At 54.8% G+C, this 22,907-nt stretch overlaps 1 protein-coding gene across 3 annotated transcripts; it reads right to left on the bottom strand.

Moving 5' to 3' along the window:
• Positions 1 to 1,901: 1,901 nt before the first annotated feature.
• LOC116937031 (SAP30-binding protein) lies at positions 1,902 to 22,746 on the bottom strand. Of its 3 annotated transcripts, XR_012940766.1 has the most exons (11): positions 22,594 to 22,700; positions 21,776 to 21,926; positions 20,901 to 20,943; positions 15,856 to 15,944; positions 13,928 to 14,019; positions 11,725 to 11,785; positions 9,448 to 9,499; positions 7,961 to 8,019; positions 5,572 to 5,674; positions 2,300 to 2,785; positions 1,902 to 2,257 (listed from the first exon to the last, which is right to left on the bottom strand). XR_012940766.1 is itself a non-coding variant. In XM_076064536.1 (10 exons), exons 1-10 carry the CDS (start codon positions 22,673 to 22,675, stop codon positions 2,376 to 2,378), a joined length of 1,101 nt encoding a protein of 366 aa, XP_075920651.1. In that variant the 5' UTR covers positions 22,676 to 22,746; the 3' UTR covers positions 1,902 to 2,375. The 3 variants fall into 3 exon arrangements, 2 of the variants coding, with proteins under 2 accessions (XP_075920651.1, XP_075920650.1); XM_076064536.1 differs by having other exon boundaries at positions 1,902 to 2,785; positions 21,776 to 21,885; positions 22,594 to 22,746; XM_076064535.1 differs by having other exon boundaries at positions 1,902 to 2,785; positions 22,594 to 22,699.
• Positions 22,747 to 22,907: the final 161 nt, after the last annotated feature.

Here is a 22,907-nt window from a genome sequence, read left to right as displayed (position 1 = left end):
CTCACCCATCCAATCACCCAACCACTCATTCACTCACTCACCCATCCAATCACCCAACCACTCATTCACTCACCCATCCAATCACTCATCCACTCATTCACTCACCCATCCAAGCACCCAACCACTCATTCACTCACTCACTCATTCACTCACCCATCCAATCACCCAACCACTCATTCAATCACCCATCCAACCACTCATTCACTCACCCATCCATTCACTCACCCTTCCATTCACTCACCCACTCATTCACTCACCCATCCAATCACCCAACCACTCATTCACTCACCCATCCATTCACTCACCCATCCAATCACCCAACCACTCATTCACTCACCCATCCAATCACTCAACCACTCATTCACTCACTCACCCATCCATTCACTCACCCATCCAATCACCCAACCACTCATTCACTCACCCATCCAATCACCCAACCACTCATTCACTCACCCACTCATTCACTCACCCATACAATCACTCATTCACTCACCCATCCAATCACTCACTCATTCACTCACCCATCCAATCATTCACTCACCCATACAATCACTCACCCACTCATTCACTCACCTACTCATTCACTCACCCATCCAATCATTCACTCACCCATCCATTCACTCACCCACTCATTCGCTCACCCATCCATTCACTCACCACTCACCCACTCACTCACGCACTCAATCACTCACCCACTCACTCACCCACCCACTCAACCACTCACTCACCCACTCACCCACCCAAGCACTCACCCATCCAATCACTCACCCACTCATTCAATCACCCATCTATTCACTCACCCACTCATTCACTCACCCACCCATCCAATCAACCAACCACTCATTCACTCACCCAACCACTCATTCACTCACCCATCCATTCACCCAACCACTCATTCACTCACCCATCCAATCACCCAACCACTCATTCACTCACCCATCCAATCACTCACCCTTCCATTCACTCACCCACTCATTCACTCACCCATCCAATCACCCAACCACTCATTCACTCACCCATCCATTCACTCACCCACTCACCCATCCAATCACCCAACCACTCATTCACTCACCCATCCAATCACCCAACCACTCATTCACTCACCCATCCAATCACCCAACCACTCACTCACTCATTCACTCACCCATCCGTTCACTCACCCATCCAATCACCCAACCACTCATTCACTCACCCATCCAATCACCCAACCACTCATTCACTCACCCATCCATTCACTCACCCACTCATTCACTCACCCATCCAATCACCCAACCACTCATTCACTCACTCATTCACTCACCCATCCAATCACCCAACCACTCATTCACTCACCCATCCAATCACCCAACCACTCATTCACTCACTCACCCATCCAATCATTCACTCACTCATTCACTCACCCATCCCTTCATTCACCCATCCATTCACTCACCCACTCATTCACTCACCCATCCAACCACCCAACCACTCATTCACTCACCCATCCAATCACCTAACCACTCATTCACTCACTCAACCACCCATTCACTCACCCACTCATTCACTTACCCATCCAATCACCCAACCACTCATTCACTCACTCACTCATTCACTCACCCATCCAATCACTCACCCATCCATCCATTCACTCACCCATCCATTCACTCACCCATCCAATCACCCAACCTCTCATTCACTCACCCACCCATTCACTCACCCACTCATTCACTTACCCATCCAATCACCCAACCACTCATTCACTCACTCACTCATTCACTCACCCATCCAATCACTCACCCATCCATCCATTCACTCACCCATCCATTCACTCACCCATCCAATGACTCACTCACCCACCCACCCACCCTCCCCCACGCCTGATGATTGCTACATCACACAGAGGCTGAGGCTGCTGCTGCTGATGTTGTTACCCACGGCACGACTTTTAATTCACTCCACACGATCTCCAGGAGCGGCACGCCCCCCCGCTAGTCACCCCCACACAGCGCCGTGGTGATGATGAGGAGGGGGTGGGTCTACCCCTCCCGGTATCTCTCCCCGATATCCGGACACTCTCCTCCCCCCCCCCCCCATATCTGGAACCTCTCCCACGATATCCGGAACCACAGTCCCTGATATCCAGACATTCTCCTCCCCCATAAACGGAACCTCTCCCCGACATCCGGAAACCTCTCCCCGACATCATCCGGTATCTCTCCCTGATATCCGGAACCACAGTCCCTGATATCCAGACACTCTTCTCCCCCATAAACGGAACCTCTCCCCGAAATCCGGAAACCTCTCCCCGACATCCGGAAACCTCTCCCCGACATCATCCGGTATCTCTCCCCGATATCCGGAAATCGCGGTCCCACCCCCACCCCCCATAACCGCAATCAGCTGCGGTGTTTCCGGATGTTTCCAAGTGCCGAGATGAGGGTGGTGGAGGGGCCCCGATTGGCCCCGCCCATCGGCAAGCCCCCCACCCCCGTCGCCGTGGCAACCGGGCCCGTGGGCGGGGCGTGGGCCAGCGAGGGCGGGGCCAGGCCCAGCGAGGGCGGGGCCAGGCCCAGCGAGGGCGGGGCCTGGGGCAGGGCGGGCTGGCCCAGGCCCAGCATGGGCGGGGCGTGGGAGGAGGTGGGCGGGGCCAGGCCCGCGGTAGGCGGGGCCGTCACCATGGAGATGAGAGGGAGGGGTGGAGGGTGGCCAAGGGGAGGCGGGGGCAGGCCGGAGGCGGCCCCCACCCCCAGGGCCGTGGTTGCCATGGGGACGGCGGAATCCCACTTGCTACGCCGCCTCAGTGGTTCTGCAGGGTGGGAGGGGGAGAGAGGGGGGGGAGGTGGGTGGGTGAGTGGGTGAGTGAGTGGGTGAGTGGGTGGGTGGGTGAGTGAGTGGGTGGGTGAGTGAGTGGGTGGGTGGGTGAGTGAGTGGGTGGGTGGGTGAGTGGGTGGGTGAGTGGGTGGGTGAGTGAGTGGGTGGGTGAGTGAGTGGGTGGGTGGGTGGGTGAGTGAGTGAGTGAGTGGGTGAGTGAGTGGGTGGGTGGGTGAGTGGGTGGGTGAGTGGGTGAGTGGGTGGGTGAGTGGGTGAGTGAGTGGGTGAGTGGGTGGGTGAGTGGGTGAGTGGGTGAGTGGGTGGGTGGGTGGGTGAGTGGGTGAGTGGGTGGGTGAGTGGGTGAGTGGGTGGGTGAGTGAGTGGGTGAGTGGGTGGGTGGGTGAGTGGGTGGGTGAGTGGGTGGGTGAGTGAGTGAGTGGGTGGGTGAGTGAGTGAGTGGGTGGGTGAGTGGGTGGGTGGGTGAGTGAGTGGGTGGGTGAGTGGGTGGGTGAGTGGGTGGGTGAGTGGGTGAGTGGGTGGGTGGGTGAGTGGGTGGGTAGGTGGGTGGGTGAGTGGGTGAGTGGGTGGGTGAGTGGGTGGGTGAGTGGGTGAGTGGGTGGGTGAGTGGGTGGGTGAGTGGGTGGGTGAGTGGGTGAGTGGGTGGGTGAGTGGGTGGGTGAGTGGGTGGGTGAGTGGGTGGGTGAGTGGGTGGGTGGGTGAGTGGGTGGGTGAGTGAGTGGGTGAGTGGGTGGGTGAGTGGGTGGGTGAGTGAGTGGGTGAGTGGGTGGGTGAGTGGGTGAGTGGGTGGGTGAGTGAGTGGGTGGGTGGGTGAGTGGGTGGGTGAGTGGGTGGGTGGTGAGTGAGGTGGGTGAGTGGGTGGGTGGGTGAGTGGGTGGGTGAGTGGGTGGGTGAGTGGGTGAGTGGGGTGAGTGGGTGGGTGAGTGGGTGGGTGTGGGTGGGTGGGTGGGTGAGTGGGTGAGTGGGTGAGTGGGTGGGTGAGTGGGTGAGTGGGTGGGTGAGTGGGTGGGTGGGTGGGTGGGTGAGTGGGTGGGTGGGTGAGTGGGTGGGTGAGTGGGTGGGTGAGTGGGTGAGTGGGTGGGTGAGTGGGTGAGTGGGTGGGTGAGTGGGTGGGTGGGTGGTAGGTGAGTGGGTGGGTGGGTGAGTGGGTGGGTAGGTAGGTGAGTGGGTGGGTGAGTGGGTGGGTGAGTGGGTAGGTGGAGTGGGTAGGTGGGTGGGGTGGGTAGGTGGGTGAGTGAGTGAGTAGGTGAGTGGGTGGGTGAGTGGGTGGGTGAGTGGGTGAGTGGGTGGGTGGGTGAGTGGGTGAGTGGGTGGGTGAGTGGGGTGTGTGGTAGGTGAGTGGGTGGGTAGGTGGGTGTGAGAGTGGGTGAGCGGGTAGGTGAGTGGGTGGGTGAGTGGGTGGGTGAGTGGGTGGGTGAGTGGGTGGGTGAGTGGGTGGGGTGGGTAGGTGGGTGGGTAGGTGAGTGGGTAGGGGTGGTGGGTGGGTGAGTGGGTGGGTGGGTAGGTGAGTGGGTGGGTAGGTGAGTGGGTGGGTAGGTGAGTGGGTATGTGAGTGGGTGGGTGGGTGAGTGAGTGGGTAGGTGAGTGGGTGGGTGAGTGGGTGAGTGGGTGAGTGGGTAGGTGAGTGGGTGGGTGAGTGGGTGGGTGGGTGGGTGAGTGGGTGGGTGGGTGGGTGAGTGGGTGGGTAGGTGAGTGGGTAGGTGAGTGGGTGGGTGAGTGTGTGGGTAGGTGAGTGGGTGGGTAGGTGAGTGGGTAGGTGAGTGGGTGGGTGAGTGGGTGGGTAGGTGAGTGGGTGGGTGGGTAGGTGAGTGGGTAGGTGGGTGGGTAGGTTGGTGGGTAGGTGGGTGGGTAGGTGGGTGAGTGGGTAGGTGAGGGGTGGGTAGGTGGGTGGGTAGGTGAGTGGGTGGGTGGGTAGGTGAGTGGGTGGGTGGGTAGTGGGTGGGTGGGTGGGTGGACAGGTGAGTGGGTGGGTGGGTGGGTAGGTGAGTGGGTGGGTGGGTGGGTAGGTGAGTGGGTAGGTGAGTGGGTGGGTAGGTGGGTGGGTGAGTGGGTGGGTGACTGACTGAGTGAGTGGTGGTTATAATAGTTGCGGTTGTAGTCTTGGTTCTAGTGGTGGTGGTTGTGGTGGTGGTTGTGGTGGTGGTGGTTGTGCTGGTGGTTGTGGTGGTGGTTGTGGTGGTGGTTGTAGTGGTGGTGGTGGTTGTGGTGGTGGTTGTGGTGGTGGTTGTGGTGGTGGTTGTAGTGGTGGTGGTGGTTGTGGTGGTGGTTGTGGTGGTGGTTCTAGTGGTGGTGGTTGTGCTGGTGGTTGTGGTGGTGGTTGTGGTGGTGGTTGTAGTGGTGGTGGTGGTTGTGGTGGTGGTTGTGCTGGTGGTGGTTCTAGTGGTGGTGGTTGCGGTGGTGGTTGTGGTGGTGGTTGTGGTGGTGGTTGTGGTGGTGGTTGTGGTGGTGGTTGTGGTGGTTGTGGTGGTTGTGCTGGTGGTGGTTGTGGTGGTTGTGGTGGTTGTGCTGGTGGTGGTTGTGATGGTTGTGGTGGTTGTAGTTGTGGTTGTAGTTGTGGTGGTGGTTGTTGTTGTGGTGGTTGTAGTGGTGGTGGTGGTTGTAGTGGTGGTTGTTGTTGTATGGATACAAAACTGTGGTGGTTGTGGTGGTGGTTGTAGTGGTGGTGGTTGTGCTAGTGGTGGTTGTGGTGGTGGTTGTAGTTGTGGTGGTGGTTGTGCTGGTGGTGGTTGTAGTGGTGGTGGTTGTTGTTGTATGGATACAAACCTGTGGTGGTTGTGCCCCCGGTTGTTGCTGTTGTTGCTCCGGTTGTTGTTGTTGCTGCTGTCGCCATGGTTACCGGCTTCCTGAGCCCAGTCACAAACTCTATCTGTGAAGCAGTGGAGAGAGAATGGATGGGTGGGTGGGTGAGTGGGTGGGTGAGTGAGTGGGTGGGTGAGTGAGTGGGTGAGTGAGTGGGTGAGTGAGTGAGTGGGTGAGTGGGTGAGTGGGTGAGTGGGTTGGTGGGTGGGTAGGTGAGTGGGTGGGTGAGTGGGTGAGTGAGTGAGTGGGTGAGTGGGTGGGTGGGTGAGTGAGTGGGTGGGTGAGTGAGTGGGTGAGTGAGTGAGTGAGTGGGTGAGTGAGTGGGTGAGTGAGTGGGTGAGTGGGTGAGTGGGTGGGTGAGTGGGTGGGTGGGTGAGTGGGTGGGTGGGTGAGTGGGGTGGGTGGGTGGGTTGGTGGGTGGGTGGGTTGGTGGGTGAGTCGGTGGGTGGGTGAGTGGGTGGGTGAGTGGGTGGGTGAGTGAGTGGTTGGGTGAGTGGGTGGGTGGGTGGGTGAGTGAGTGGGTGGGTGAGTGAGTGGGTGAGTCGGTGGGTGGGTGAGTGGGTGGGTGAGTGGGTGGGTGAGTGGGTGGGTGAGTGGGTGGGTGAGTGGGTGGGTGGGTGAGTGAGTGGGTGGGTGAGTGGGTGAGTGAGTGGGTGGGTGAGTGGGTGGGTGAGTGAGTGGGTGGGTGGGTGAGTGAGTGAGTGGGTGGGTGAGTGGGTGGGTGGGTGGGTGAGTGGGTCGGTGGGTGAGTGAGTGGGTGGGTGAGTGGGTGAGTGAGTGGGTGAGTGAGTGGGTGGGTGAGTGGGTGGGTGAGTGAGTGGATGGGTGAGTGGATGGGTGAGTGAGTGAGTGGGTGGGTGGGTGAGTGAGTGGGTGAGTGAGTGAGTGGGTGGGTGAGTGGGTGGGTGAGTGGGTGGGTGGGTGAGTGGGTGAGTGAGTGAGTGGGTGAGTGGGTGAGTGAGTGGGTGGGTGAGTGGGTGAGTGAGTAGGTGGGTGGGTGGGTGAGTGAGTGGGTGGGTAGGTGAGTGGGTGAGTGGGTGGGTGAGTGAGCGAGTGGGTGAGCGAGTGGGTGGGTGAGTGAGTGAGTGGGTGGGTGGGTGAGTAAGTGGGTAAGTGGGTGAGTAAGTGAGTGAGTGGTGAGTAAGTGGTGAGTGAGTGGTGAGTGAGTGGTGAGTGAGTGGTGAGTAAGTGGGTGAGTAAGTGAGTGAGTGGTGAGTAAGTGGTGAGTGAGTGGTGAGTGAGTGGTGAGTGAGTGGTGAGTGAGTGAGTGGTGAGTGAGTTGTGAGTAAGTGGTGAGTAAGTGGTGAGTGAGTGGTGAGTAAGTGGTGAGTGAGTGGTGAGTAAGTGGTGAGTAAGTGGTGAGTGAGTGGTGAGTAAGTGGTGAGTGAGTGGTGAGTAAGTGGTGAGTGAGTGGATGAGTGTGTGATGAGTGGGTGAGTGGATGAGTGAGTAAGTGGTGAGTAAGTGGTGAGTAAGTGGTGAGTGAGTGGTGAGTAAGTGGTGAGTGGGTGAGTGGATGAGTGAGTGAGTGAGTGGTGAGTGAGTGGTGAGTGAGTGGTGAGTGGGTGAGTGGATGAGTGAGTGGTGAGTAAGTGGTGAGTAAGTGGTGAGTAAGTGGTGAGTGAGTGGTGAGTAAGTGGTGAGTAAGTGGTGAGTGAGTGGTGAGTGAGTGGGTGAGTGAGTGGTGAGTGAGTGGTGAGTAAGTGGTGAGTAAGTGGTGAGTAAGTGGTAAGTGGTGAGTTAGTGGTGAGTAAGTGGTGAGTAAGTGGTGAGTAAGTGGTGAGTGAGTGGTGAGTAAGTGGTGAGTGGGTGAGTGGATGAGTGAGTGAGTGAGTGGTGAGTGAGTGGTGAGTGAGTGGTGAGTGGGTGAGTGGTGAGTAAGTGGTGAGTAAGTGGTGAGTAAGTGGTGAGTGAGTGGTGAGTAAGTGGTGAGTAAGTGGTGAGTGAGTGGTGAGTGAGTGGTGAGTAAGTGGTGAGTGAGTGGTGAGTAAGTGGTGAGTAAGTGGTGAGTGAGTGGTGAGTAAGTGGTGAGTGAGTGGTGAGTAAGTGGTGAGTGAGTGGTGAGTGAGTGGTGAGTAAGTGGTGAGTGAGTGGTGAGTAAGTGGTGAGTGAGTGGTGAGTAAGTGGTGAGTAAGTGGTGAGTGAGTGGTGAGTAAGTGGTGAGTGAGTGGTGAGTAAGTGGTGAGTAAGTGGTGAGTAAGTGGTGAGTAAGTGGTGAGTAAGTGGTGAGTGAGTGAGTAAGTGGTGAGTGAGTGGTGAGTGAGTGGATGAGTGTGTGATGAGTGGGTGAGTGGATGAGTGAGTAAGTGGTAAGTGGTGAGTAAGTGGTGAGTAAGTGGTGAGTAATCCTCACCTTTGTCCGCTCTTTTTTTGCACGTTCCAATTTCTCCATTTCAAGTTTCTGAGACTTGGCTGAGAGAAGAGAGACAGATGGTGAGCAGGTGGTGAGCAGGTGAGCAGGTGGTGAGTAGGTGGGTGAGCAGGTGGTGAGCAGGTGAGTAGGTGAGTGAGTAGGTGAGTGAGTAGGTGAGTAGGTGAGTAGGTGGTGAGTAGGTGGTGAGTAGGTGGTGAGCAGGTGGTGAGTGAGTGGTGAGTGACTGACTGAGTGACTGAGTGAGTGGTGAGTGAGGAGGTGAGTGAGTAGGTGAGTAGGTGAGTGAGTAGGTGAGTGAGTAGGTGAGTGAGTAGGTGAGCAGGTGGTGAGCAGGTGGTGAGCAGGTGGTGAGTAGGTGGTGAGCAGGTGGTGAGTAGGTGGTGAGTAGGTGAGTGGTGAGCAGGTGAGTAGGTGAGTAGGTGAGTGAGTAGGTGAATGAGTAGGTCGATGAGCTGGTGAGTAGGTGAGTGAGTAGGTGAGCGAGTAGGTGAGTAGGTGGTGAGTAGGTGGTGAGCAGGTGGTGAGCAGGTGGTGAGTGAGTGGTGAGTGACTGACTGAGTGAGTGACTGAGTGAGTGGTGAGTGAGGAGGTGAGTGAGTAGGTGAGTAGGTGAGTGAGTAGGTGAGTGAGTGGTGAGCAGGTGGTGAGCAGGTGGTGAGCAGGTGAGTGAGTAGTGAGCAGGTGAGTGAGTAGGTGAGTGAGTGGTGAGCAGGTGGTGAGTGGTGAGTGAGTGGTGAGTGAGTGGTGAGCAGGTGAGTGAGTGGTGAATGAGTAGGTGGGTAGGTGAGTGAGTAGGTGAGTGAGTGGTGAGCAGGTGAGTGGTGAGTGAGTAGGTGAGTGGGTGAGTGAGTAGGTGAGTGAGTAGGTGAGTGAGTAGGTGAGTGAGTAGGTGAATGGGTAGGTGAGTGAGTAGGTCAGTAGGTGAGTAGGTGAGTGGTGAGTGAGTAGGTGAGTGAGTAGGTGAGTGAGTAGGTGAGTAGGTGAGTGAGTAGGTGAGTAGGTGGGCGAGTAGGTAAGTAGGTGGGTGAGTAGGTGGGTGAGTAGGTGAGTGGTTGAGTAGGTAAGTGAGTGGGTGATTGAGTAGGTGAGTGAGTAGGTGAGTGAGTAGGTGAGTGAGTAGTTGAGTAGGTGAGTGAGTAGGTGAGTGGTGAGTGAGTGGGTGAGTGAGTAGGTGAGTAGGTGAGTGGGTGAGTGAGTAGGTGAGTAGGTGAGTAGGTGAGTGGGTGATTGAGTAGGTGAGTGAGTAGGTGAGTGAGTAGGTGAGTAGGTGAATGAGTAGGTGAATGAGTAGGTGAGTGAGTGGTGAGTGAGTGGGTGAGTGAGTAGGTGAGTAGGTGAGTGGGTGAGTGAGTAGGTGAGTGAGTAGGTGAGTGAGTAGGTGAGTGAGTGGTGAGTGAGTGGGTGAGTGAGTAGGTGAGTAGGTGAGTGGGTGAGTGAGTAGGTGAGTGAGTAGGTGAGTGAGGTACCCAAAGCTTCGTAGTAAGAATCTTCTGCCCATCCGTGTGGATCAAATATATCCTGAGAAAGCATCACAATCACCATAATCACAATCACCACCATCACAATCACCACAATCACAATCACCACCATCACAATCACCACAATCACCACCATCACCAACACCATCACCACAATCACCAACACCATCACCACCATCACCACCAACACCATCACCACCATCACCATCACCACCATCACCACCATCACCACCATCACCATCACCACCATCATCACCACCATCATCACCACCACCATCACCACCATCACCACCACCACCACCATCATCACCATCACCACCATCACCACCACCACCACCATTACCACCATCACCATCACCACCACCACCACCACCATCACCACCATCACCACCATCATCACCACCATCACCACTAACACCATCACCACCACCACCATCACCACCATTAACACCATCATCACCACCATCACCACCACCATTAACACCATCATCACCACCACCACTACCATTAACACCATCACCATCACCACCATCCCCACCACCATCACCACCATCACCACTATCATCACCACCATCACCACCATCATCACCATCACCACCATCATCACCACCATCACTACCACCATCACCATCACCACCATCACCTTCACCATCATCACCACCACAACAACCACCATCACCACCATCACCATCACCACCACCATCACCACCACCATCACCACCATCACGACCACCACCATCACCATCACCACCATCACCACCACCACCACAACAACCACCACCACCACCACAATAATCACCATCACCACAATAACCACCATCACCACAATAACCATCACAACCACAATAACCACCACCACAATAATCACCATCACCACAATAACCACCATCACCACAATAACCACCATCACCACAATAACCACCATCACCACAATAACCACCACAACCACAATAACCACCACCACAATAATCACCATCACCACAATAATCACCACAATAACCACCATCACCACAATAACCACCACAACCACAATAACCACCACCACCACAATAATCACCATCACCACAATAACCACCATCACCACAATAACCACCATCACCACAATAACCACCATCACCACAATAACCACCACAACCACAATAACCACCACCACAATAATCACCATCACCACAATAATCACCACAATAACCACCATCACCACAATAACCACCATCACCACAATAACCACCACAACCACAATAACCACCACCACAATAATCACCATCACCACAATAATCACCACAATAACCACCATCACCACAATAACCACCATCACCACAATAACCACCACAACCACAATAACCACCACCACCACAATAATCACCATCACCACAATAACCACCATCACCACAATAACCACCATCACCACAATAACCACCATCACCACAATAACCACCATCACCACAATAACCACCATCACCACAATAACCACCATCACCACAATAACCACCATCACTCGTGTTTTGTGTGGGTGACAGTATGAGAGTGAGTGGTGAGTGAGTGGTGTGTGAGTGGTGAGTGAGTGGCTGAGTGAGTGTGTGAGTGAATGGTGAGTGAGTGGATGAGTGAGTGAGTGGTGAGTGAATGAGTGAGTGAGTGTGTGAGTGGTGAGTGGATGAGTGAGTGGATAAGTGAGAGGATGAGTGAGTGGTGAGTGAGTGGTGAGTAAGTGAGTGGTGAGTGAGTGGTGAGTGAGTGAGTGGTGAGTGGTGAGTGAGTGAGTGGTGAGTGAGTGGTGAGTGAGTGTGTGAGTGAGTGGTGAGTGAGTGGTTGAGTGAGTGGTTGAGTGAGTGGTGAGTGAGTGGTGAGTGGGTGAATGAGTGAGTGTGTGAGTGAGTGGTGAGTGGATGAGTGAGTGGATAAGTGAGTGGTGAGTGAGTGGTGAGTGAGTGGTGAGTGAGTGGCTGGGTGAGTGAGTGGTGACTGAGTGAGTGGCTGGGTGAGTGAGTGGTGAGTGAGTGGTGAGTGAGTGGTGAGTGAGTGAGTGACTGAGTGAGTGAGTGGTGAGTGACTGAGTGAGTGGTGAGTGAGTGGTGAGTGAGTGGTGAGTGAGTGAGTGAGCAGTGAGTGGTGAGTGAGTGGTGAGTGAGTGGTGAGTGAGTGGCTGGGTGAGTGAGTGGTGACTGAGTGAGTGGCTGGGTGGGTGAGTGAGTGGTGAGTGAGTGGTGAGTGAGTGACTGAGTGAGTGAGTGGTGAGTGAGTGGTGAGTGAGTGGTGAGTTTGTACCTTTGGATAGTTGGTTCCCAATTCATCAATTCCACAGAACTGGATCAGCTTCTCATAGATACTGCAACACACAGAAACACTCACCACTTACTCACCACTCACTCACCACTCACTCATTCACTCACCACTCACTCACCACTCACTCACTCAGTCACTCACCACTCACTCACCACTCACACACTCAGTCACTCACTCACTCACTCAGTCACTCACCACTCACTCACCAATCACTCACTCACACTCAATCACTCACTCACTCACTCAGTCACTCACTCACTCACCACTCACTCACCACTCACTCACTCAGTCACTCACCACTCACTCACCACTCACTCACTCACCACTCACTCACTCACCACTTACTCACCACTCACTCACCACTCACTCACCACTCACTCACCCACCCAGCCAGTCACTCACCACTCACTCACCACTCACTCACCCACCCAGCCACTCACTCACTCAGTCACTCACTCACTCAGTCACTCACTCACTCAGTCACTCACCACTCACTCACCAATCACTCACTCACACACTCAGCCACTCACTCACTCAGTCACTCACTCACCACTCACTCACCACTCACTCACTCACCACTCACTCACTCACCACTCACTCACCAATCACTCACCACTCACTCACTCACCACTCACTCACCACTCTCTCAGTCACTCACTCACTCACCACTCACTCACCACTCACTCACTCACCACTCACTCATCACTCACTCACCACTCACTCACTCACTCACCACTCACTCACTCACCACTCACTCACCACTCACCACTCACTCCCCACTCACTCACTCACTCACCACTCACTCACTCACCACTCACTCACTCACCACTCACTCACTCAGTCACTCACTCACTCACCACTCACACACTCACCACTCACTCACTCACCACTCACTCACCACTCACCACTCACTCACTCACCACTCACTCACCACTCACCACTTACTCACCACTCACTCACCACTCACTCACCACTCACTCACTCACCACTCACTCACTCAGTCACTCACACACTCACCACTCACCACTCAGTCACCACTCACTCACCACTCACTCACCACTCACTCACTCACCACTCACTCATCACTCACTCACCACTCACTCACTCACCACTCACTCATCACTCACTCACCACTCTCTCAGTCACTACTCACTCACCACTCACACTCACCACTCACTCACTCACCACTCACTCACCACTCACTCACCACTCACTCACCACTCACTCACCACTCACCCACTCACTACTCACTCACCACTCACTCACTCACTAACTCAATCACCACTCACTCACACACTCAGTCACTCACTCACCACTCACTCACTAACTCACTCACCACTCACTCACTCACACACTCACACACTCACTCACTCACCACTCAGTCACTCACTCACCACTCACTCACCACTCACTCACTCACCACTCACTCACTCACCACTCACTCACCACTCACTCACTCACCACTCACTCACTCACACACTCACCACTCACTCACCACTCACTCACTCATCCACCCACTCACCACTCACTCACCACTCACTCACTCACTCACCACTCACTCACCACTCACTCACTCACTCACCACTCACCCACCACTCACTCACTCACTCACCACTCACCCACTCACCACTCACTCACCACTCACTCACTCACCACTCACTCACCACTCACTCACCACTCACTCACTCACCACTCACCCACTCACTCACCACTCACTCACCACTCACTCACCACTCACTCACCACTCACTCACTCACCACTCACTCACCACTCACTCACCACCCACTCACCACTCACTCACTCACTCACCACTCACTCACTCACTCACCACTCACTCACTCAGTCACTGACTCACTCACCACTCACTCACTCACTCACCACTCACTCACTCACCACTCACTCACCACTCACTCACTCACCACTCACTCACCACTCACTCATCACTCACTCACTCACTCACCACTCACCCACTCACTCACCACTCACTCACTACTCACTAACTCACTCACCACTCACTCACTCACCACTCACTCACTCACCACTCACTCACACACTCAGTCACTCACTCACCAACCACTCACTCACCACTCACTCACTCACCACTCACTCACCACTCACCCACTCCCTCACCACTCACTCACCACTCACTCACCACTCACTCACTCACCACTCACTCACCACTCACCTAGGATTCCTGAACTCCTTCTTCTGCTGAATCACCACGTTCAGGTCGATTCCCTGATGGACCTTACGCTCGTACAGACGAACAATCTTCTCCTGCGGAGAGAGTGGGGGGAGAGTGGTGGGGGGAGAGTGGTGGGGGGAGAGTGGTGGGGGGAGAGTGGGGGGGGGGGAGAGTGGCAGAGTGAGGGGAGACAGGGAGAGACACAGAGAGAGACACACAGAGACATACAGAGAGACACAGGGAGAGACACAGGGAGAGACACAGGGAGAGACACAGGGTGACACAGAGAGAGACACAGAGAGACACAGAGAGACACACAGAGAGACACACAGAGAGAGACAGAGAGCGACAGAGAGACAGAGAGAGAGAGAGACACAGAGAGACAGAGAGACACAGAGAGACACAGGGAGACAGAGAGACACAGAGAGACACAGGGAGACACAGGGAGACACAGAGAGACACAGAGAGAGACAGAGAGACACAGGGAGACAGAGAGACACAGAGAGACACAGAGAGACACAGGGAGACACAGGGAGACACAGAAAGACGCACAGAGAGACAGAGAGACACACAGAGACACACAGAGACACACGGAGACAGAGAGACACAGGGAGACACAGGGAGACACACAGAGACACAGGGAGACACAGGGAGACACAGAGAGACACAGGGAGACACACAGAGACACAGAGAGACACACAGAGACACACAGAGACACAGGGAGACACAGAGAGACACAGGGAGACACACAGAGACACAGAGAGACACACAGAGACACACAGAGACACAGGGAGACACAGAGAGACACAGGGAGACACAGAGACACAGAGAGAGACACAGGGAGACTCAGGGAGACACAGGGAGACACAGGGAGACACAGGGAGACACACAGAGACACACAGAGACAGACAGAGACACAGGGAGACACAGAGAGACACAGGGAGACACAGAGACACAGAGAGAGACACAGAGACACAGGGAGACACACAGAGGCACACAGAGACACAGGGAGACACAGGGAGACACAGGGAGACACAGGGAGACACACAGAGACACAGAGAGACACAGGGAGACACAGGGAGACACACAGAGACACAGAGAGGCACACAGAGACACACGGAGACACAGGGAGACACAGGAAGACACAGGGGGACACAGAGAGACACAGGGAGACACAGGGAGACACACAGAGACACAGGGAGACACAGAGACACACAGGGAGACACAGGGAGACACACAGAGACACAAAGAGACACAGAGAGACACAGAGAGACACAGGGAGACACAGAGACACACAGAGACACACAGAGACACAGGGAGACACAGGGAGACACAGGAAAACACAGGGAGACACACAGAGACACACAGAGACACAGGGAGACACAGGGAGACACAGGAAGACACAGGGAGACACACAGAGACACAGGGAGACACAGGGAGACACAGGAAGACACAGGGAGACACACAGAGACACACAGAGACACAGGGAGACACAGGGAGACACACAGAGACACACAGAGACACACAGAGACACACAGAGACACAGGGAGACACAGGGAGACACAGGGAGACACAGGGAGACACAGAGACACAGAGAGAGACACAGGGAGACACACAGAGACACACAGAGACACACAGAGACACAGGGAAACACAGGGAGCCACACAGAGACACAGGGAGACACAGGGACACAGAGGGAGACACAGGAAGACACAGGGAGACACACAGAGACACAGGGAGACACAGAGAGACACAGGGAGACACAGAGAGACACAGGGAGACACAGAGACACACAGAGACACAGAGATACACACAGAGACACAAGGAGACACAGAGACACAGGGACACACAGGGACACAGAGGGAAACACAGAGAGACACACAGAGACACAGAGAGACACAGGGAGACAGAGAGACAAGCCACGGTACCTGTAACTGGTTGGAGCATCGGCCTATGGGCTCTGGAGGAAGTTGAATCTCATCGGTGGACATTTGCCTCACTCGGTTAGAGAAGGAGGCTGTGGAGACACGGACACAGAGAGACACTCACTCATCCACTCACTCATCCACTCACTCACTCACTCACCCATCCACTCACTCACTCATCCATTCACTCACCCACTCACCCACTCACTCACTCATCCACTCACTCACTCATCCACTCACTCACCCATCCACTCACTCACTCACACAATCACCCACTCATCCATTCACTCACCCACTCAATCACCCACTCATCCACTCACTCATCCACTCACTCACTCATCCACTCACCCATCCACTCATCCACTCACTCACTCACTCATCCACTCATCCACTCACTCACTCACTCATCCACTCACTCACCCACTCACTCACTCACTCACCCATCCACTCACTCACTCACTCACCTACCAACCCACTCACTCACTCATCCACTCATCCACTCACCCATCCACTCACTCACTCATCCACTCACTCACTCACTCATCCACTCACTCACCCATTCACTCATCCACTCACTCACTCACTCACCCACCCACTCACTCATCCACTCACTCACTCACTCACCCACTCACTCACTCATCCACTCACTCACTCACTCACCCACCCACTCACTCATCCACTCACCCACCTACTCACTAACTCACCCACTAACTCACACACACACTCACACTAACGCACCCACTAACACACACTCACACTAATTCACACCCACAAACACACACACACTAACGCACCCACTAACACACACACACACACTAACTCACCCACTAACACACACTCACACTAATTCACACCCACTAACACACACACACTAACTCACACACAAACACACACTCACACTAACTAACACTCACTAACACACTAACTCTCACTAACTAACACACACACTCACTAACTAACACACTAACTCTCACTAACTCACACACTAACACACCCACACACTAACTCACCCACACCAACTCTCACTCTCACTAACTCACCAACACTAACTCACACTCTCACTAACTAACAAAGATCCCCCGTATAGCCTTAACAGACTGTAGGGGCAAGTGCTGTTAGCGAGCACCTAACTAACACACACTAACTCACCCACACACACACTAACTAACACACTCTTCCACTAACTCACTAACACACACTAACTAACACTAACTCACACTCTCTCTAACACACACACACTAACACACACACTAACTAACACACTAACACACCCACTAACTAACACACTCTCCCACTAACTCACCCACACACTAACTAACACCCACTAACACACTAACTCTCACTAACTAACACACTAACACACTCTCACTAACTGACCCACTAACACACTAACACACAAACACACTCTCACTAACTCACCCACTAACACACTCTCACACACTAACACACTAACCCACTAACACACTAACTCACACACTAACTAACTCCCACTAACACACTCTCACACTAACTCACACACTAACTCACACAACAACAACCGCCATTCGCCACTAAGTGGCGGTGACGTCACCACGACGCTTGTGCCAGGCTATGTGCACCCTGAGGCCACGTGAAGTGTCGAACGCCCGCTGGCAGGAGGTCACGGGGCAGACCCAGCAGGTGCCACGGGTCGACTGACTGAGATGACTGAGATGACTGGCTGATGCACCACCTGTGCCCCCTACTGTGCCAACCCGCTGTGCTTTAGCCACCCGGCGCTCCGCTCGTTGTTGTGAGCGTCGCTCCTCCGCCCTCCGTTGTTGTTGGAGGGCGACTGCCTCCAACTGCCCAGTAGCAGCGTCCTTCACGAGCCTCCTCCACAGAGGCCGATCTTGACACTGCTGGTACCTGTCATCGGCAAGTCCACTCAGCTCCACGTCCTCCTGTACCACATCACTCCATCTCTTCTCTAGCCCGTGCCGCGCCCGCTTAGCCCCCTCGATCTGGCCGAACAAAAGCTGTTTCGGCATGCGGTGGCTGGGCATGCGGGCTACATGACCCAGCCAACGCAGCCTTGCCTGCCGGAGGAGCTCACCGATGGGACCCTGCCCAGATCTTTCAAGGATTTTTGAGCTCCTCACACAATCCAGCCTGGTTAAACCCAGGATGGATCGTAGGCAGGCTAGCCTAAATGTTTCTAACCGGCGAAGATGTTCCATTAGGGGGGTCCACGTTTCGCAAGCGTAGAGAAGGGAGGGAATGACCGTGGCCGAGAAGACCTGAAGCTTAGTGCGGAGCGACAGACCAGGTAGCTTCCACACAGCGATACACAACCGATGAAAAGATATTGCCGCTCGACTGATTCGGAGTGAGACCTCTGCTGTTAAACTGGAGCCAGTCATAAGCACACTGCCCAGGTATGGGAAACTCTCCACTCTCTCCACAACTGCCCCATCACCGATTGGGAGTTGTGGGGGTGGAGTGTCCGATGGTACAAAATACCCAGGCAGGTGCTTAGTTTTGGTGGAGCTGATGGTAAGGCCCCACCTCTTAGTGGCACGCTCCAGTCTCAGCAGCAGCGTCTCCAACTCCTCCTCTGACTGAGCAGCTATTACCAAATCATCAGCATACATAACGAGGTTGAGCAATAGGGAGCCATCCCTTGACCGCACCCATGCATCGATTAGCCTCCCATTATATCTGTACCATATGGAGATTCCCCCGGTAAAGCTATTGAAGGCTTCACGAACTACGTGGTCAAAATAGATGTTAAATAATGTGGGAGCCAGAGGACATCCCTGTCGCACCCCAAGGTGTACAGGGAATGGCTCTGACTCCCGGCCACGTAGTTTTACCCGGGCCCGCTCACCATCATGAAGGTCCTTAATGATCGTGAGCAGAGGGTCAGGTACTCCAAAAGCACGAAGAACGACCCAGAGCCCAGGCCTACTGATGGTATCATAGGCCTTGACCAGGTCAATAAAGCAGAGATGTAGTTCTTGTTGGAATTCCCTACACCTCTGCTGTAGCAGACGGACAGAAAATATGGCATCTGTGCAGGACCGCCTTATCCTGAAACCACATTGGGGCTCCGCAAGCCTCTCCTCAGCTTGCCTGGCAAGGCGATGCTGAATAATCCTTGCCAGGACCTTTCCCGGCACACTGAGGAGTGAGATGCTCCTGTAGTTGTTACAGTCTGTGCGGTCCCCCTTCTTAAAGAGGAGGACCACCAGGGCATCCTTCCAATCCTACGGAACCCGTCCAGTGGTCCAGACTGTTGTTATGATGTCATATAGGGCAGTCTGTGCACAAACGCCACCCTCCCTCAGCATTTCGCTTGGGAGATCATCTCTGCCCGCTGCCTTTCCTGGTCTCAGACTCCGGATCGCCTTCAGTACTTCCTCAACAGATGGCACCTCGGCCAGCCACTCACAGGGGGTGACTTCTTCCAATATTTGAGGCACCGCAGCCTCAGCAGGGTAATCCTCACTTTGTGCCACGATGTTTTCCTGGCTGAGGAATTTTCCCTCCCCCAGGACCTCACAGAAATGCTCAGCAAATCTACAAACCTGTTCCTGGGGGTCGGAGATTGGATCACCGTTTTTTCCCCTAATGATGGTAATATGTGTGGCGCTGCAGGTTACTTTTTTGATGGAGTTAAATAGAGATTTGTGATCGCGGGCCACTGAGGCAGACTCCATCTCCTCAGCAACCCGCGACCACCACCCATCCTTGCAGCGCCTCACGGCTCTCCGAACCTCCGAGCGAAGGCTGCGGTAAGCCTCCTCATTCTCTGACGTGGGATTCTGTAGCCGATGACAGTGGGCCTGTCGCTTTTTCTCAACCATCCTGAACACCTCCTCTGTCAGCCAGGGTCTCTGGGGAGGTCTGGACCGCGTACCCAAAGCAGCCATTGCAGCTGCATGAGTCACAGTCCTAAACCTCGCCCATTTACCCTCGACATCAGAAGGAGTCGGGGACGATGCCAATCCCAGCCGCAAGCGATGATGAAATTCTCGCTTGCAACTTTCATCAGATAACTGAGACCAGGCCACTTTAGGTCGGAATGGGGTCCTGGGTGTACACCCACCACTGGAGTGGAAGAATGGCAGGCGCATCTTACAGATGACTAGTCGATGGTCAGAGGACAGATCAGCTCCACGGTAGGTCCTGGTGTCAAGGACATGGGCTCGCATCCGCTGGTCCGTCACTATGTAGTCCAGCAGATGTTCTTGCTTGGACCCGGCATACATCCATGATGTTGTGTGGATGCGCCGATGCCGGAACAGCGTGTTGGTAATTACAAGCCCATGGGCTGCACAAAAATCTAGCAGCCTCCTACCGTTGTTATTGAGCTGATCTGGCCCATGCCCTCCAATCACTCCAGACCAGGTGCCAGTATCATGATCAACTCGAGCATTGAAGTCACCCAACATGATGACTCTATCCCGAGGGGCCACTTTAGCCAGCACCTGTGACAGGAGGTCATAGAAGGCATCTGACTCATCGGCTTTGCCTGCATCCTTCCACGGATGTTCATCTTCGGTGGGGGCATAAGTAACCACGACCACCATTCCTCGCCTCCGGTTGATGGGAAGGCGAGCCCAAAGTAGCCTGGGGCTTACAGCTTCCCACACCTCACCGCCACGCTCCCACGCCCCCTTCATTCTTTTGTTCAAAAGAAGAGCCACACCCTGTTGTTTGGCAGTCTGCTGCCCCGAGTAGAGGACTGTCCACCCCTCATGGTGGCAGGAGCCAGAGCCGGTCCACCACTAACTCACCCACACACTCCCACTAACACACTCTCACACTAACTAACACACTAACACACACTAACACCCACACTAACTCACCCACTAACCCTCTAACACACTAACACACACTCTCACTAACACACACACTAACACACACTAACTCCCACACACACTAACTAACACACTAACACACACTAACACCCACACTAACTCACCCACTAACCCACTAACACACACTCTCACTAACACACACTCTCACTAACACACACTAACTAACACTAACTAACACTAACTCTCTCACTAACTAAAACTCACCCACCAGCTCCTCTGCAGACTTCTTGTCTCCCTCATTTTGAACCTGAAAAAAATATCACAAACATCATCATCATCACCAGCATCATCACCAACATCATCAGCATCATCATCATCATAAACATCATCATCATCATCATCACCACCACCACCACCACCACCACCCATCACCACCACCATCACCACCACCATCACCACCACCACCATCATCACCACCACACCACCATCACCACCACCACCATCATCACCACCACCATCACCACCATCACCACCACCACCACACCACCATCACCACCACCACCACCATCACCACCACCACCATCACCACCATCACCACTACCACCACCACCATCACCACCATCACCATCACACCACCACCACCGTCACACCACCATCACCACCACCGTCACACCACCATCACCACCACCACCATCACCACCATCACCACCACCACCATCACCACCATCATCACCACATCACCACCACCATCAACACCACCATCACCACCATCACCACCATCACCACCACCACCATCACCACCATCACCACCACCATCACCACCATCACCATCATCACCACCACCACCACCATCACCACCACCACACCACCACCACCACCACCATCACCACCACCACACCACCATCACCACCATCATCACCACCACCATCACCACCATCACCATCACCACTACCACCACCATCACCACTACCACCACCACCATCACCACCACCACCACCACCGTCACACCACCACCACCACCGTCACACCACCATCACCACCACCACCGTCACACCACCATCACCACCACCACCATCACCACCACCACCATCACCACCACCACCATCACCACCATCACCATCACCACCACCACCTCTCACCTCCATCTCATCCTCTCCTCCCTCTCCTCCTCCATCCCCTCCTCCTCCGAGGCTCAGGTCTGGCCCAGCGTCTTCATTGTAGCCGGGCACCAGCCCAATGATGTTAACGCCTGCAGCCACAGGCACAGGTCCCCCAGGTAGCCTCAACAGACTGTAGGGGCAAGTGCTGTTAGCTAGCGAGTAGCAGCAGCAGTGTCTATGTACTACACACCACACACAGACAAAGCTCCCCCAGGTAGCCTCTAGCAGGGCTGTAGGGGCAAGTGCTGTTAGTAGCGAGTAGCAGCAGCAGTGTCTATGCACTACACACCACACACAGACAAAGCTCCCCCAGGTAGCCTCTAGCAGGGCTGTAGGGGCAAGTGCTGTTAGCTAGCGAGTAGCAGCAGCAGTGTCTATGTACTACACACACCACACGCACAGACAAAGCTCCCCCGGGTAGCCTCAACAGACTGTAGGGGCAAGTGGTGTTAGTAGCAGCAGCAGTGTCTATGTACTACACACACCACGCACACACAGAGACAAAAGCCGAACTTTAAATTGAATACGAAATGTTAATTTATCATAACAAACACGGCAACACAAACGGTAGGCCGCGGCCTAGGATCACTGCGGGCCCTCCGGGGCTCGCCTGAAAACCCCGCGGGAAAAGCGCGCGCGATCCCGGCCGGTGAGAGCAAGGCAAGCCGGGGGGGGTCGGGTGGGGGTATTAACGAACGACGCGAGGAGTGAAGGGGGGGGCATCAGGGGGGGGTGGTCCCCCCCCTCTCTCTTTCGCCGTGGTGGGGGGCGCCGGGGGGTCCCCCCCCCTCCCTCACCGTCGTTGTCGTTGTCCGAGTCGGCGTCGGAATCGCCCGCGTAGGCCGCGAGCGAGAGGATGGCGGAGCGCTTCAGATCCATGTTGGGGAGGCGTGAGGAGGGAGAGAGAGGGAGACGCGGTGACGTCACCGCGCCACCGTGCGTCGTGACGTCGACGTCGACGCGCGAGCCGCGGCGCGGTGGTAATGGTCGTCGCCGCTTGCGCCGTGCGTGATGACGTCATCGTCGCACGCTTGCGCCGTGCGTGGTGACGTCACGAGACGTTCTTTGCGGTGGGCGCGGAGGTGGCGACGTCACCGCGCAACGGTGCGTC

This window comes from Petromyzon marinus, unplaced genomic scaffold (genome assembly GCF_048934315.1).
Source record: "Petromyzon marinus isolate PM22_M1 ecotype Great Lakes invasive population unplaced genomic scaffold, UKy_Petmar_22M1.pri1.0 PM_Scaffold_509, whole genome shotgun sequence".
NCBI classification, from domain to species: domain Eukaryota; kingdom Metazoa; phylum Chordata; class Hyperoartia; order Petromyzontiformes; family Petromyzontidae; genus Petromyzon; species Petromyzon marinus.
The sequence above is the reverse complement of the archived record's forward strand: the minus strand, read 5'-3'. Positions and strand labels throughout refer to the sequence as shown.